The 12563-nt window shown below is 49.8% G+C and overlaps 1 protein-coding gene across 1 annotated transcript in view; it reads right to left on the bottom strand.

Moving 5' to 3' along the window:
- Positions 1-9755: 9755 nt before the first annotated feature.
- The window catches only part of gphb5 (glycoprotein hormone subunit beta 5), a gene marked incomplete at both ends in the record, with an annotated part of 6627 nt that continues 3819 nt past the window's right edge, over positions 9756-12563 (bottom strand). Inside the window, 3 exon segments of the mRNA XM_079752217.1 lie at positions 9756-9947; positions 12276-12417; positions 12419-12478. Of these exon segments, the coding sequence (XP_079608343.1) occupies positions 9756-9947; positions 12276-12417; positions 12419-12478 (394 nt within the window).

Raw genomic sequence — 12563 nt, 5'->3', positions numbered from 1 at the left:
GGGGGCGGGGGCAGCGATGTGATTGGACCGGAGGGGGGTGCTTTGGGATTATTTTTTTTTGAAGAACCTGGACTCTATTCGGGTTGGTTCTGCGGCGCCATCGGCTTCAGCCTCTTAACGCTAACTCTCTAAAGAATAGACTAGCCTGCTGGATCACTCCGCTATACACTGTCTTAGCCTGCTGGACAACTCCGCTATAGGCTGTCTAAACTGCTGGCTAACTCCGCTATAGACTGTCTAGCCTGCTGGCTAACTCGGATATAGACTGACTAGACTGCTGGCTCACTCTAAAGAATAGACTAGCCTGCTGGCTAACTTGTCTATAGACTGACTAGCCTGCTGGCTAACTCAGCTGTAGACTGACTAGGCTGCTGGCTAACTCGGCTTTAGACTGATTAGGCTGCTGGCTAACTCGGCTATAGACTGACTAGCCTGCAGGCTAACTCGGCTATAGACTGACTAGCCTGCTGGCTAACTCGGCTGTAGACTGACTAGCCTGCCGGCTAACTCGGCTGTAGACTGACTAGCCTGCCGGCTAACTCGGCTATAGACTGACTAGGCTGCTGGCCAACCTCCTGTCTAACTCAGCTTCAGACTTCTGGCTACTTGAACATTTGCACAAAGACTCCTGGCACGCTTTGAAGCGAGCACTAGCGCTCACAGTACTCAGTGACTCCTCTCTGTTCTCCTCTCTTTACTGTACATACCTCTGTCTGCATGACCAGCTGGTTTCTGGCCTGCCAAAGAAATGATTTGACGTACGTTGTTGCCTGTACATTATGCAGTTGACTGCATGCAAAAAGTGATTTAAAGCGTGCCGCAGATTTTGATTGAGCTTCACTGTACATAGGACTATTTTTCAGCGATCATTTACTACGTGGACTTTCAGGGTTTGCATATCGGTAGCACTATACCCATACATACCACCGATTCCCACGCAGCTCCAGATCGTGCATGGATTATCTGCACGCAGGCATCCCCCTATTGGGTTTAAAGGCTTAGTCTGTCTGGCCCCACAGGTGAGAGGAATACAATCACTCTTTCCCTGAAAGCGTCCAAGCGAAACACAGAATAGGTCAGAGAGGTGGGACTTCCCATTTTGAGGCGAGTCTTTGTATACCAGCCCTCGGGTTAGCGATGTAGCTACTTAAAGCGATTTCTATTTTTGATGACACACAGACGGCGTTCGCCAATTAAAATCCGAAGTTGTAATTGTATTTTTTTGCTCGAGTGCTCCAGTCGGCTCAGCGTGAGAAGCCAGGAGGCTCAGAACGCGGCGGGAGTTCTCCCGTTCGTTTCTGCATGACGACGGGCGTGCGCTGAGCCAACCGGCCGCGATCCACGCTCAACCGGTGGGGAAATAAGAGGAATATCCCAGCCTGCCTTAGATCAACCTCCCCGCCCCCCCCCCCCCCCGGTAAAACAACATGGATCACTGTTTTCTCCACCTCAACGTTCTAGTCCTGCATGAAGACGAGTAGTTTTATACTCTGCAGTGCATTATGGGAAAGGCCACACCTCCTGATGTTTGTGCACGCCGTACATACACACACATACACATGCACGTGCACACACACACACACACACACACAAGTGTGCCTGGTGATGTACTAAAGGCCAGTTTGTCTGAATGTTGGCTCAGATGATTTTTCCTTCCCTCCTCATACACACAAATTCATACATACACGCAAGCACGCACATACAGAGTTATACACAAGTACACTTGCACAATAGACACCGAAAACACCCACACAATACATAGCAATACACACACAAACACACATACGCACACAAATAAACACACACACCCACACAAAGAAATACACACACACACACACAATATACACTAATACACACACAAACACACACACACACACACACACACACATGGATAAACACACACACGGAAAGACACACTCATGTTAAGTCTTAATTTGTAATCCAGCTGAACTATGCAACGTTTGATTTTGGTTTGTCCAGAAAGATGGGGAATGTCATGTGATGTTGTTTTGACCTAATGACCTGAGCTCCTCTCTCGCTTGTTCCCCAGAGGCGAGCCAGCGATCTGCATGTTATTACATGTTATTACATGTTACTACATGTTAATACACTGTTCCCATGTTAGATATCGCCAGGTTGGAAAGGGAATACACATATTTATATATTATGAACATTAATAAAGAAACGGATGAAAAACACGACGGCTCAGACTCAAGTGTCAACCGCTCTGCTGTCCACCAGGTCTGATCGGCCGCAGCTCGACTTGAGAACTGTCCTTAGAGTCTCATCATCTCCTGTTAGAACCATCTTTTTTGTTTAACAGGATATCCTTTAGCGTTTTCTACCGCTTTCTTGAACGTGTGGGTGGGATCCCTGCTGACACAGCGAGACGACGAAGCCTTGGACTGGAGGGACGTCTGACGGAGCTTCAGACTTCGCCTGGTCGGACCCGCTCACCTGGTCCGTGACAACAGCTGCCGTGGCAGCAGTGAGTGTGAATGACTCCTCCGCCCTCTCTCTCAATCGCTCTCTCTCTCCCTCCATCTCTCCATTTCCCTCTTCAGGGTGGGAGGCGAGCCGCGAGAGGGAGGGGTGGGACTTGTTTAGATACTTTCCAAATCTAGCTCACTCTGGCTGGTCTCTCCAGGTTGCATAACCTAGCTTTAATAAACACCTGTCCTAAACCCCCCCCCCCCCTCCATTATCAGTCATGTGTGTATGTGTGTGCATAGAATAGTTTTCTTTGTTTGTCCTTCACTTGCATCTGCCTTTGTGTAATGTGTGTGTGTGTGTGTGTGTGTGTGTGTGTGTGTGTGTGTGTTAGTGAGCGTGTCTGAGTGAACATCAGAAACCAGATAAAACCAAATTATGGGGAACTAAGACATTCTACTAAAACGAACTCACTAGTATGCAAAGCAGCTCTGAAGGATAAAGGAAGAGAACGTTCTGCATATTCTGAATTGTTTCTGTCAGGAAGTGAAGGATTGATCCGCCAGTGATATTGTATTATTAGTGCCTCTGCATTTCTTATCCTGTCGGTTTGTATTTATTACTGCTCTCTCTACATTTATTTCTCTCTCCACCTCCATCTCTCTCTCTCTCTCTCTCTCTCTCTCTCTCTCTCTCTCTCTTTCCCCCTCTCTCTCTTCTTTTCTATCTCTTTCTCCATCTTTCGCTCCATATCTGTCTTTCTCCATCACGCTCTCCATTTCTCTTTCCATCTCTGTCTCTGTCTCCATTCCTCCCTCCATCTCTCTCTCTATCTCTTTTTCTCTCCATCTCTCTCTCTCTGTCCCTCTCCATCTTTCTTTCTCCATCTCTCTATTTCTTTCTCTCTCTATCTCTCTCTACGTCTCTTTCTCCATCTCTCTCTCCATCTCTCTCAATCTACATCTCTCTATCCATCTCTCTACATTCTCTCTCTGTCTCCCTCCACCTCCATCTCTCTCCATCTCTCCCTCCATCCATCTCTCTCTCCATCCCTCCCTCCATCTATCTGTCAGTGTGTGTGCCCAGAATATCAATAAAAAGCAATTGGCAGAAGGTATTTTCTTAAGAGGATCAGTCTCATCGGTGGTAAGCCTTCAGGTATTTCTATTTTAACACTTTAGAATCTCATTTACGCTCCCAAACTACAGTTTACTTTTCCTTTGTATGTGACGGTTTTGTTAAGGAAAATTAATACTGTCAGTTTATCCGGAACGAATCCACCTCAGCTCAGTGGATTATCCCTAATCTCTGCTGCCAATTACCGTTTGTCAGAATTATCTGAACGGGCACACCCTCCGGTCGGGGGGAATAATACGATCCCGCGAGGAATCTGCCAAGCGGTAATTGGACGGCATAGGTTGGGGATTGAACCTGCGGGCTCCCCACCTGTGACTCGTCTGTCTTTAACCAATCAGCTTTATCTCAAAAGTAACCAATCAGCTGTCTCTAAAGCGACCAATCAGCTCTTTCTCTAAAGCGACCAATCAGCTTTGTCTCGAAAGCGACCAATCAGCTCTGTCTCGAAAGCGACCAATTAGCTCTGTCCCTAAAGCGACCAATCGGCTCTGTCTCGAAAGCAACCAATCAGCTCTGTCTCTAAGGCGACCAATCAGCTCTGTCTCTAAAGCAACCAATCAGCTTTCTCTAAAGCGACCAATCAGCTCTGTCTCGAAAGCGACCAATCAGCTCTGTCTCGAAAGCGACCAATTAGCTCTGTCCCTAAAGCGACCAATCGGCTCTGTCTCCGAAGTAACCAATCAGGTTTCTCTAAAGTAACCAATCAGATCTGTCTCGAAAGCGACCAATCAGCTCTGTCTTTAAAGCCACCACTCATCTCTGTCTTTACGGCGACCAATCAGCTCCGTCCCGGGTGATGCCGGAGACGGTTTCGCCCGGGACAGAGTCTCTACTCACGATACCCGCAGTGAGTATTGTGAGTAGAGAGTTAATTTCAGTCGGAGTGTAGGGTCGCTGAGGAGGACCTGAAGTTCCTTCCACACCAGGGGGTCGTTTCTCGTAATGTCATTCAGGGAGATCATCAGTAATCCTCGTAAAGGCAGATTGGAGACAACAAACTAATATAAATTCATGAATACTGTCAGTTTATCCGGAATGAATCCACCTCAGCTCAGTGGATTATCCCTAATCTCTGCTGCCAATTACCATTTGTCGGAATTATCTGAACGGGCACACCGTCCGGTCGGGGGGAATAATACGATCCCGCGAGGAATCTGCCAAGCGGTAATTGGACGGCAGAGGTTGGGGATTGAACCTGTGGGCTCCCCACCTGTGACTCGTCTATCTTTAACCAATCAGCTTTATCTCAAAAGCAACCAATCAGCTCTGTCTCTAAAGTGACCAATCAGCTCTGTCTCGAAAGCGACCAATCAGCTCTGTCTCAAAAGCAACCAATCAGCTTTCTCTAAAGCGGCCAATCAGTTCTGTCTCTAAAGCAACCAATCAGCTTTCTCTAAAGCGACCAATCAGCTCTGTCTCGAAAGCGACCAATCAGCTCTGTCTCCGAAGTAACCAATCAGCTCTGTCTCGAAAGCGACCAATCAACCCCCCCTGCCCCCCCCGCAGTGAGTATTGTGAGTAGAGAGTTAATTTCAGTCGGAGTGTAGGGTCGCTGAGGAGGACCTGAAGTTCCTTCCACACCAGGGGGTCGTTTCTCGTAATGTCATTCAGGGAGATCGTCAGTAATCCTCGTAAAGGCAGATTAGAGACAACAAACTAAGATAAATTCATGAAGGTATAAGATAGTCTCCTTCAACGAACCACGTTGTATTGCATTGATTGATATCCCAGACACTTTAAGTCCCGGCTATGCGTGTTATTACGTTAGTCACCGGAATGTTTATATTGACTGTTCAGTTTTCCACTGGGGGAAATTATTCCCCATGCTCGGAAAGCCAACTAAAGCGCCAGCGAAGGTGAATGTCTTTGACACATGCTGTCGTCGATGTTCTCTGCCTGAAGATGCGTTGGAAATAACATGGCCTGCTTTACGACGACTTACGCTATTTCCTCGAGTGTCAGTATGTGCAACGGTAAGCCAGCAGGCCCGTCTCCAAGCTGCCGGAGAATGGATCCTTTTTAAATGTTTAAAACGTGTTTAATCCTGGACGTCGATCTGGGAACTCTGTCTCCTAGGCTCGACTTTTTATTTTACCACAGAAACTATAAGATATCTTGTTGAACATCTGTCGACAGCTGGAAGTATGGTCACCCCTCCACACGTACTCATATTATGATACCAACAGATTACAATATACAGATGAACATGATTATCTTTCAGGATCTAAATATGCAGATCACGTCCACCTAGCTGGTAATATAAACGTATATAAACTTTTTATTAAGAGGTAATTACACCGTACACCTGTAAATAACCCCTCCCACACGTTTTATTAGCCTATGAGGAGTCGGACTCTCGTTCAGGGTCATGCGACCCAACAAGGGCTCGCGAGCCACGAGTTGAGGAGCACTGCTCTACATCAGCTTTCCTTGAGCTACCTTCATCCCCGTTCATCTCGTTAGAAGTGGGTCTAATCAGTGTGCTGATTGGTCTAGCTGACCGGATTCCCCCTTACCTCCAGATGTTGTCGTTATTTCGATTCATATTTAAATGAGGTCAACACTTTTCGAAGTGCTGATTAAACTGTATAATATTTCCTGCCCCTTGTGTTTGAAATCACAGACACCGTCATACGTATGCACACGCACACACGCACACGGTTCGGAGAGTACATGTCATAAAATACCTCTCAGCAGATGTTATGTGTGTGTACGTGTAGTGACAGAGAGAGACATTTTTCTATTATGCGTGTGTGTGTGTGTGTTTGACTGTTTACATTTGAGAGTGTGCATGTGTGAGAATGTGTTTGTGTGTATGAGTGTGCGTGCGCGTTTATGTGCATGTCAGAGTGTGTGTGTGCATGTTAGAGAGAGTGTGAGCGTGTGCATGTGAGAGAATGTGTGTGTGTGTGTGTGTGTGTGCATCTGAGAATGTGTGTGTGTTTGGGCATAAGACAGTGTGTGTGTGTGTGTGTGCATATGAGTGTGTGTGTTTGCATCAATCTGACAGGTAAGAAACCACTGAAATAGCGTTTTCTCCTCCTCTGCTTATCTTCCTATTTCTCCTGTTCCTGCCAAGAGTTGTTCTTCCTCCTCCTCCTCCTCCTCCTCTTCCCCACACAGTGGGGGGAGGAGGAGGAGGAGGAGGAGGAGGAGGTGCTGTCAGAACGCATCAGAAGAGATCTGGCTCCTCTGCCGGGACTGGCGAGGCGTAGGAGGACCTCTGAGAGAGCGGCTTCTCCCTGCGCTGTCTGTTTGTCATCTCTCTCGCTCCATTGGTTCCCCTTTAAACGCCCTGTTGCCTCCCCCCCCCCCTCCCTCCTCCATCCCCACCTGTCTCTGTACTGTCTAACCCCTCCCTGCTCCTTAATGACCTGTCTCTGTACTGTCTAACCCCTCCCTGCTCCTTAATGACCCGTCTCTGTGCTGTCTAACCCCTACCTGCTCCTTAATGACCTGTCTCTGTACTGTCTAACCCCTACCTGCTCCTTAATGACCTGTCTCTGTACTGTCTAACCCCTACCTGCTCCTTAATGACCCGTCTCTGTGCTGTCTAACCCCTACCTGCCCCTTAATGACCTGTCTCTGTACTGTCTATCCCCTACCTGCTCCTTAATGACCTGTCTCTGTACTGTCTAACCCCTACCTGCTCCTTAATGACCTGTCTCTGTACTGTCTAACCCCTGCCTGCTCCTTAATGACCTGTCTCTGTACTGTCTAACCCCTACCTGCTCCTTAATGACCTGTCTCTGTACTGTCTAACCCCTACCTGCTCCTTAATGACCCGTCTCTGTGCTGTCTAACCCCTACCTGCTCCTTAATGACCTGTCTCTGTACTGTCTAACCCCTACCTGCTCCTTAATGACCCGTCTCTGTACTGTCTAACCCCTACCTGCTCCTTAATGACCCGTCTCTGTACTGTCTAACCCCTACCTGCTCCTTAATGACCCGTCTCTGTACTGTCTAACCCCTACCTGCTCCTTAATGACCCGTCTCTGTGCTGTCTAACCCCTACCTGCTCCTTAATGACCTGTCTCTGTACTGTCTAACCCCTACGTGCTCCTTAATGACCTGTCTCTGTACTGTCTAACCCCTACCTGCTCCTTAATGACCTTCTTCGATGTCTCACTCTTTCGAGCAAGGCATCCTTCTACCTTTCTATCTGTGTGTGTGTGTGTGTGTGTGTGTGTGTGTGTGTGTGTGTGTGTGTCTGCCTGTCTGTCTGTCTGTCTGTCTGTCTACCGACAGGGAGAATGCAGAGGTAGGCAGACACACAGTGCACGGTGGGTGCGTCGATGGAGTCTGCACACACAGTTTGGTGTGTTCAGACTCACATACAGTTCTGCGCTGGTGCTGTTAATCCGGACTGCTTCGGACGGCCACGCAGCATGCTCACCGCTCCACCGGCTAATTAAGTGCTAGCGAGCTGCCAAGCATCGCAGGCTAATTGCAGCGTGTCGTCACGGCAACAATTGGCCTGTCGCCGGCTGTATTCGTTGTCAAAAGGTTGCCCCCGAGTTTTGCGTCACGGCGTGTTCTAACACGACGCCGTCACGCGGCGGAACCGCAGATCCGTTGTGTTCCGTAGTTTAGAGGAACAAACCGGGCTGTCCGGAGCCTCCGCTCCACTCAGACCGTAGTTCACAGCAAGGATCAGTGTTGGTTACTTTCTACAACTTCTTCTTTCCTGCATGAATATGTTCATACAAGTGGGCAACTAGATACCGGGTCTACTGTGAGCATTCATAGCATGTTCATACAAGTGGACAACTAGATACCTGGTCTACTGTGAGCATTCATAACATGTTCATACAAGTGTACAACTAGATACCTGGTCTACTGTGAGCATTCATAACATGTTCATACAAGTGGACAACTAGATACCTGGTCTACTGTGAGCATTCATTACATGTTCATACAAGTGGACAACTAGATACCGGGTCTACTGTGAGCATTCATAACATGTTCATACAAGTGGACAACTAGATACCTGGTCTACTGTGAGCATTCATAACATAGTTCATACAAGTGGACAACTAGATACCGGGTCTACTGTGAGCATTCATAACATGTTCATACAAGTGGACAACTAGATACCTGGTCTACTGTGAGCATTCATAATATGTTCATACAAGTGGAAAACTAGATACCTGGTCTACTGTGAGCATTCATAAAATGTTCATACAAGTGGAAAACTAGATACCGGGTCTACTGTGAGCATTCATAACATGTTCATACAAGTGGACAACTAGATACCTGGTCTACTGTGAGCATTCATAACATGTTCATACAAGTGGACAACTAGATACCTGGTCTACTGTGAGCATTCATAACATGTTTATAAAAGTGGACAACAAGATATCCGGTCTGCTGTTAGCATTCATAACATGTTTAGGAATACCTGGTTTACTGGTATTCGTAAACTCACAGTACCTGGTTTACTGTGAGCATTCATACCATGATGTTTAAATTAATGGAAAACATAGAAATGAAAAATTTGATGTCATATACTTAGCCTGTACAACAGTATTTATTTACATAGGGTTACTAACCCTCAGTTAGAAAACAAATTGATAACTCGGTTTTGTTGAAGAGTTCAGTAGCCAAAGGCTGTCATTCCGATTAAACTACCACAATTTAATCATAATGAGAATCATCACGCTCAAACTAATGCTGACAAAAAAGTTTATTGATGAAAGTAGTCAGAAATACACGTGTACATTTTAACACATTCAGTCAGTTCCAATGATGCAGCAGATTAAGTCATACAGCAGAGATTGGTTTATGTCTGCCTCTGTGCGTGCATATGTGTGCTTGTGTGTGCTTGTGTGTGTGTCTGTGTGTGTGTGTGTGCTTGTGTGTGTGTGCTTGCACATTTGATGTATTGTGTGTGTGTTAAGGTAAATGTAAATGTAAATGTAAATGTTAAGGCACTGTGAGATAGTGTGCATAGCATTTCTGAAAACACCTCATACGTATGTCTGTGTTTGTAAATACATGTTAGCATTTGTGTCTATGTGTACATGTTTGTGCTTGCATGGTCTGTAATTGTGTGTGTGTGTGTGTGTGTGCGTGTGTGTGTGTGTGTGTGTGTGTGTGTGTGTGTGCGCGTGTGTCTGTGCATGTGTACATGTGAATGCTTGTCTTTGCGTGTGTGTTTGTGTGCATGCATGTGTGTGTCGTGTGTGTCAGGCGGAGGTGAGACACTCGGTGGTGCTGGTGAGACAGACGCCACAGTGGCAGCTCCGGGCGACGGGATAGCTGTAGGTTGGCTCCACCCCCGGGGAGGAGCCGGGCAAGCGCACGCTGGCCGTCCGCGTCTCGTTGTACGTGCACACGCGCTGGTGCACCTCCACGAAGGGCGGCTCCACCACCGGCTTCTGCAACCACACCCAGCGCACCCTCACTCAGTCAGGACCCGCCGTGAACCAAACGCACCCACACTCAGTCAGGTCCCGCCGTGAACCAAACGCACCCTCACTCAGTCTGTCCCGCCGGGAAACAAACGCACCCTCACTCAGTCAGGACCCACCGGGAAACAAACGCACCCTCACTCAGTCAGGACCCACCGGGAAGCAAACGCACCCTCACTCAGTCAGGTCCAACCGTGAAACAAATGCACCCGAACTAACTCAGGTCCCACCTTGAAACAAACGCACCCTCACTCAGTCAGGTCCAAACGTGAAACAAATGCACCTGAACTAAGTCAGGTCCCACCTTGAAACAAACGCACCCTCACTCAGTCAGGTCCAACCGTGAAACAAATGCACCTGAACTAAGTCAGGTCCCACCTTGAAACAAACGCACCCTCACTCAGTCAGGTCTCACCTTGAAACAAACGCCCATTCACTCAGTCAGGTCCAACCGTGAAACAAACGCACCCTCACTAAGTCAGGTCCCATCTTGAAACAAACGCACCCTCACTCAATCGGGTCCAACCGTGAAACAAACGCACCCTCACTCTGTCAGGTCCCACCTTGAAACAAACGCACCCTCACTCAGTCAGGTCCAACCGTGAACCAAACGCACCCTCACTCAGTCAGGTCCAACCGTGAACCAAACGCACCCTCACTCAGTCAGGTCCCACCTTGAACCAAACGCACCCTCACTCAGTCAGGTCCCACCTTGAAACAAACGCACCCTCACTCAGTCAGGTCCCACCTTGAACCAAACGCACCCTCACTCAGTCAGGTCCCACCTTGAAACAAACGCACCCTCACTCAGTCAGGTCCCACCTTGAACCAAACGCCCCCTCACTCAGTCAGGTCCAACCGTGAAACAAACGCACCCTCGCTCAGTCAGGTCCAACCGTGAACCAAACGCACCCTCACTCAGTCAGGTCCCATCTTGAACCAAACGCACCCTCACTCAGTCAGGTCCCACCTTGAAACAAACGCACCCTCACTCAGTCAGGTCCCACCTTGAAACAAACGCACCCTCACTCAGTCAGGTCCCACCTTGAACCAAACGCACCCTCACTCAGTCAGGTCCAACCGTGAACCAAACGCACCCTCACTCAGTCAGGTCCCACCTTGAACCAAACGCACCCTCACTCAGTCAGGTCCCATCTTGAAACAGGCACTCAGACACTCCCTCCTCTCCCCTCCCACATGATGACTCGGGATTACTTGAGAACCCGAGGTTCCTTCCCATCCCAGTAAATACTTTAGGAGCTAAAGGGGGGCTTGTGGTCCAGGGATCAGCGCCCTCGAGAGGGGGATCAGGGGTCTATCACGGGCTAGCGGGGCCGGTCCGAGTGGGGGATTCAGTTTGGCAGAGGAGAAGCACATCCTCGTTCGTCCGTCTGTCTGTCTGTCTGTCTGTCCGTCTGTCCGTCTGTCTGTCTGTCCGTCTGTCTGTCTGTCATTCTCCCAGTCTGTCGGTCTGTCTGTTTGTCTGTCTATCTGTCTGTCTGTCTAGCTGTCTCTCCTGTCCGTCTGTCTGCATGGACTTCTATACTACCCGCCTGAATACATCTAATCCCCTCTTCCCTCCTGCTAAGAACCACTGGCTGCAAATGACTGGAATTGTGTAAGTGTAATTGACTACGCTCACATCCTCCTCCTCCTCTACCTCCTCCCCTTCCTCCCCCCCTCTCTCCCCCCCTCCTCCTCTTCCTCCTCCCCTTTCTTCCTCCCCATCATCCTCCTCTTCCTCCTCCCCTTTCTTCCTCCCCATCCTCCTCCTCCTCCTCCCCTTCCTCCCCCCCTCTCTCCCCCCCTCCTCCTCTTCCTCCTCCCCTTTCTTCCTCCCCATCATCCTCCCCTTCCTCCTCCCCCCTCCCCCTGCTGCCCTCTCTAACCCCTCCCCCCTGCCACCTCCTCCTCCTAGCTGCTCTCGTTCCTCCACTTCCTCCTCCTCTCCCTCCTCCCCCTCCTCTGCTCAGTCCCTCTGCTCCTCACCTCCCCCTCCCCACTCTTCCTCCTCCCCTCCTCCTCCCCCTCCTGTGTTCAGTCCCTCTGCTCCTCACCCCCTCCCCCCCTCTTCCTCCTCCCCTCCTCCTCCTCTGTTCAGTCCCTCTGCTCCTCACCCCCTACCCCCCTCCTCCCCCTCCTCTGCTCAGTCCCTCTGCTCCTCACCTCCCCCTCCCCCCTCTTCCTCCTCCCCCCTCCTCCCCCTCCTCTGTTCAGCCCCTCTGCTCCTCACCCCCTCCCCATCTTCCCCCCCCTCCTCCTCCTCCTCCTCCTCCTCCTCCTCCTTCTCCTCACCTCCCAGGTCTCACAGCGCCCCCAGCAGGCGTCAGTGGTGATGTGCAGCGCCCCGCAGCCGGGCGTCCGGGCCAGGAAGGTGAACTCTCGGACCGCCCAGCCCACGAAGCGCCGCAGGTCGGCGGGGCCCCCCCCCCCCTGTCTGGGGGTCCGCCGCCGGGAGGGTCCGGAGCACCAGGCAGCACAGAAGCAGCGCCGCACATCTGCCGGCGCACAGACGCTCAGTTCAAGACAGGAGGCCCTTCGGCGGTCCGGCGGGTACACTCTGATCCGCCGTACCCAAACGTC

This window comes from Pollachius pollachius (assembly GCF_949987615.1).
Source record: "Pollachius pollachius genome assembly, chromosome: 15".
Taxonomy (NCBI): domain Eukaryota; kingdom Metazoa; phylum Chordata; class Actinopteri; order Gadiformes; family Gadidae; genus Pollachius; species Pollachius pollachius.
This window is presented reverse-complemented; position numbering and strand designations above follow the sequence as displayed.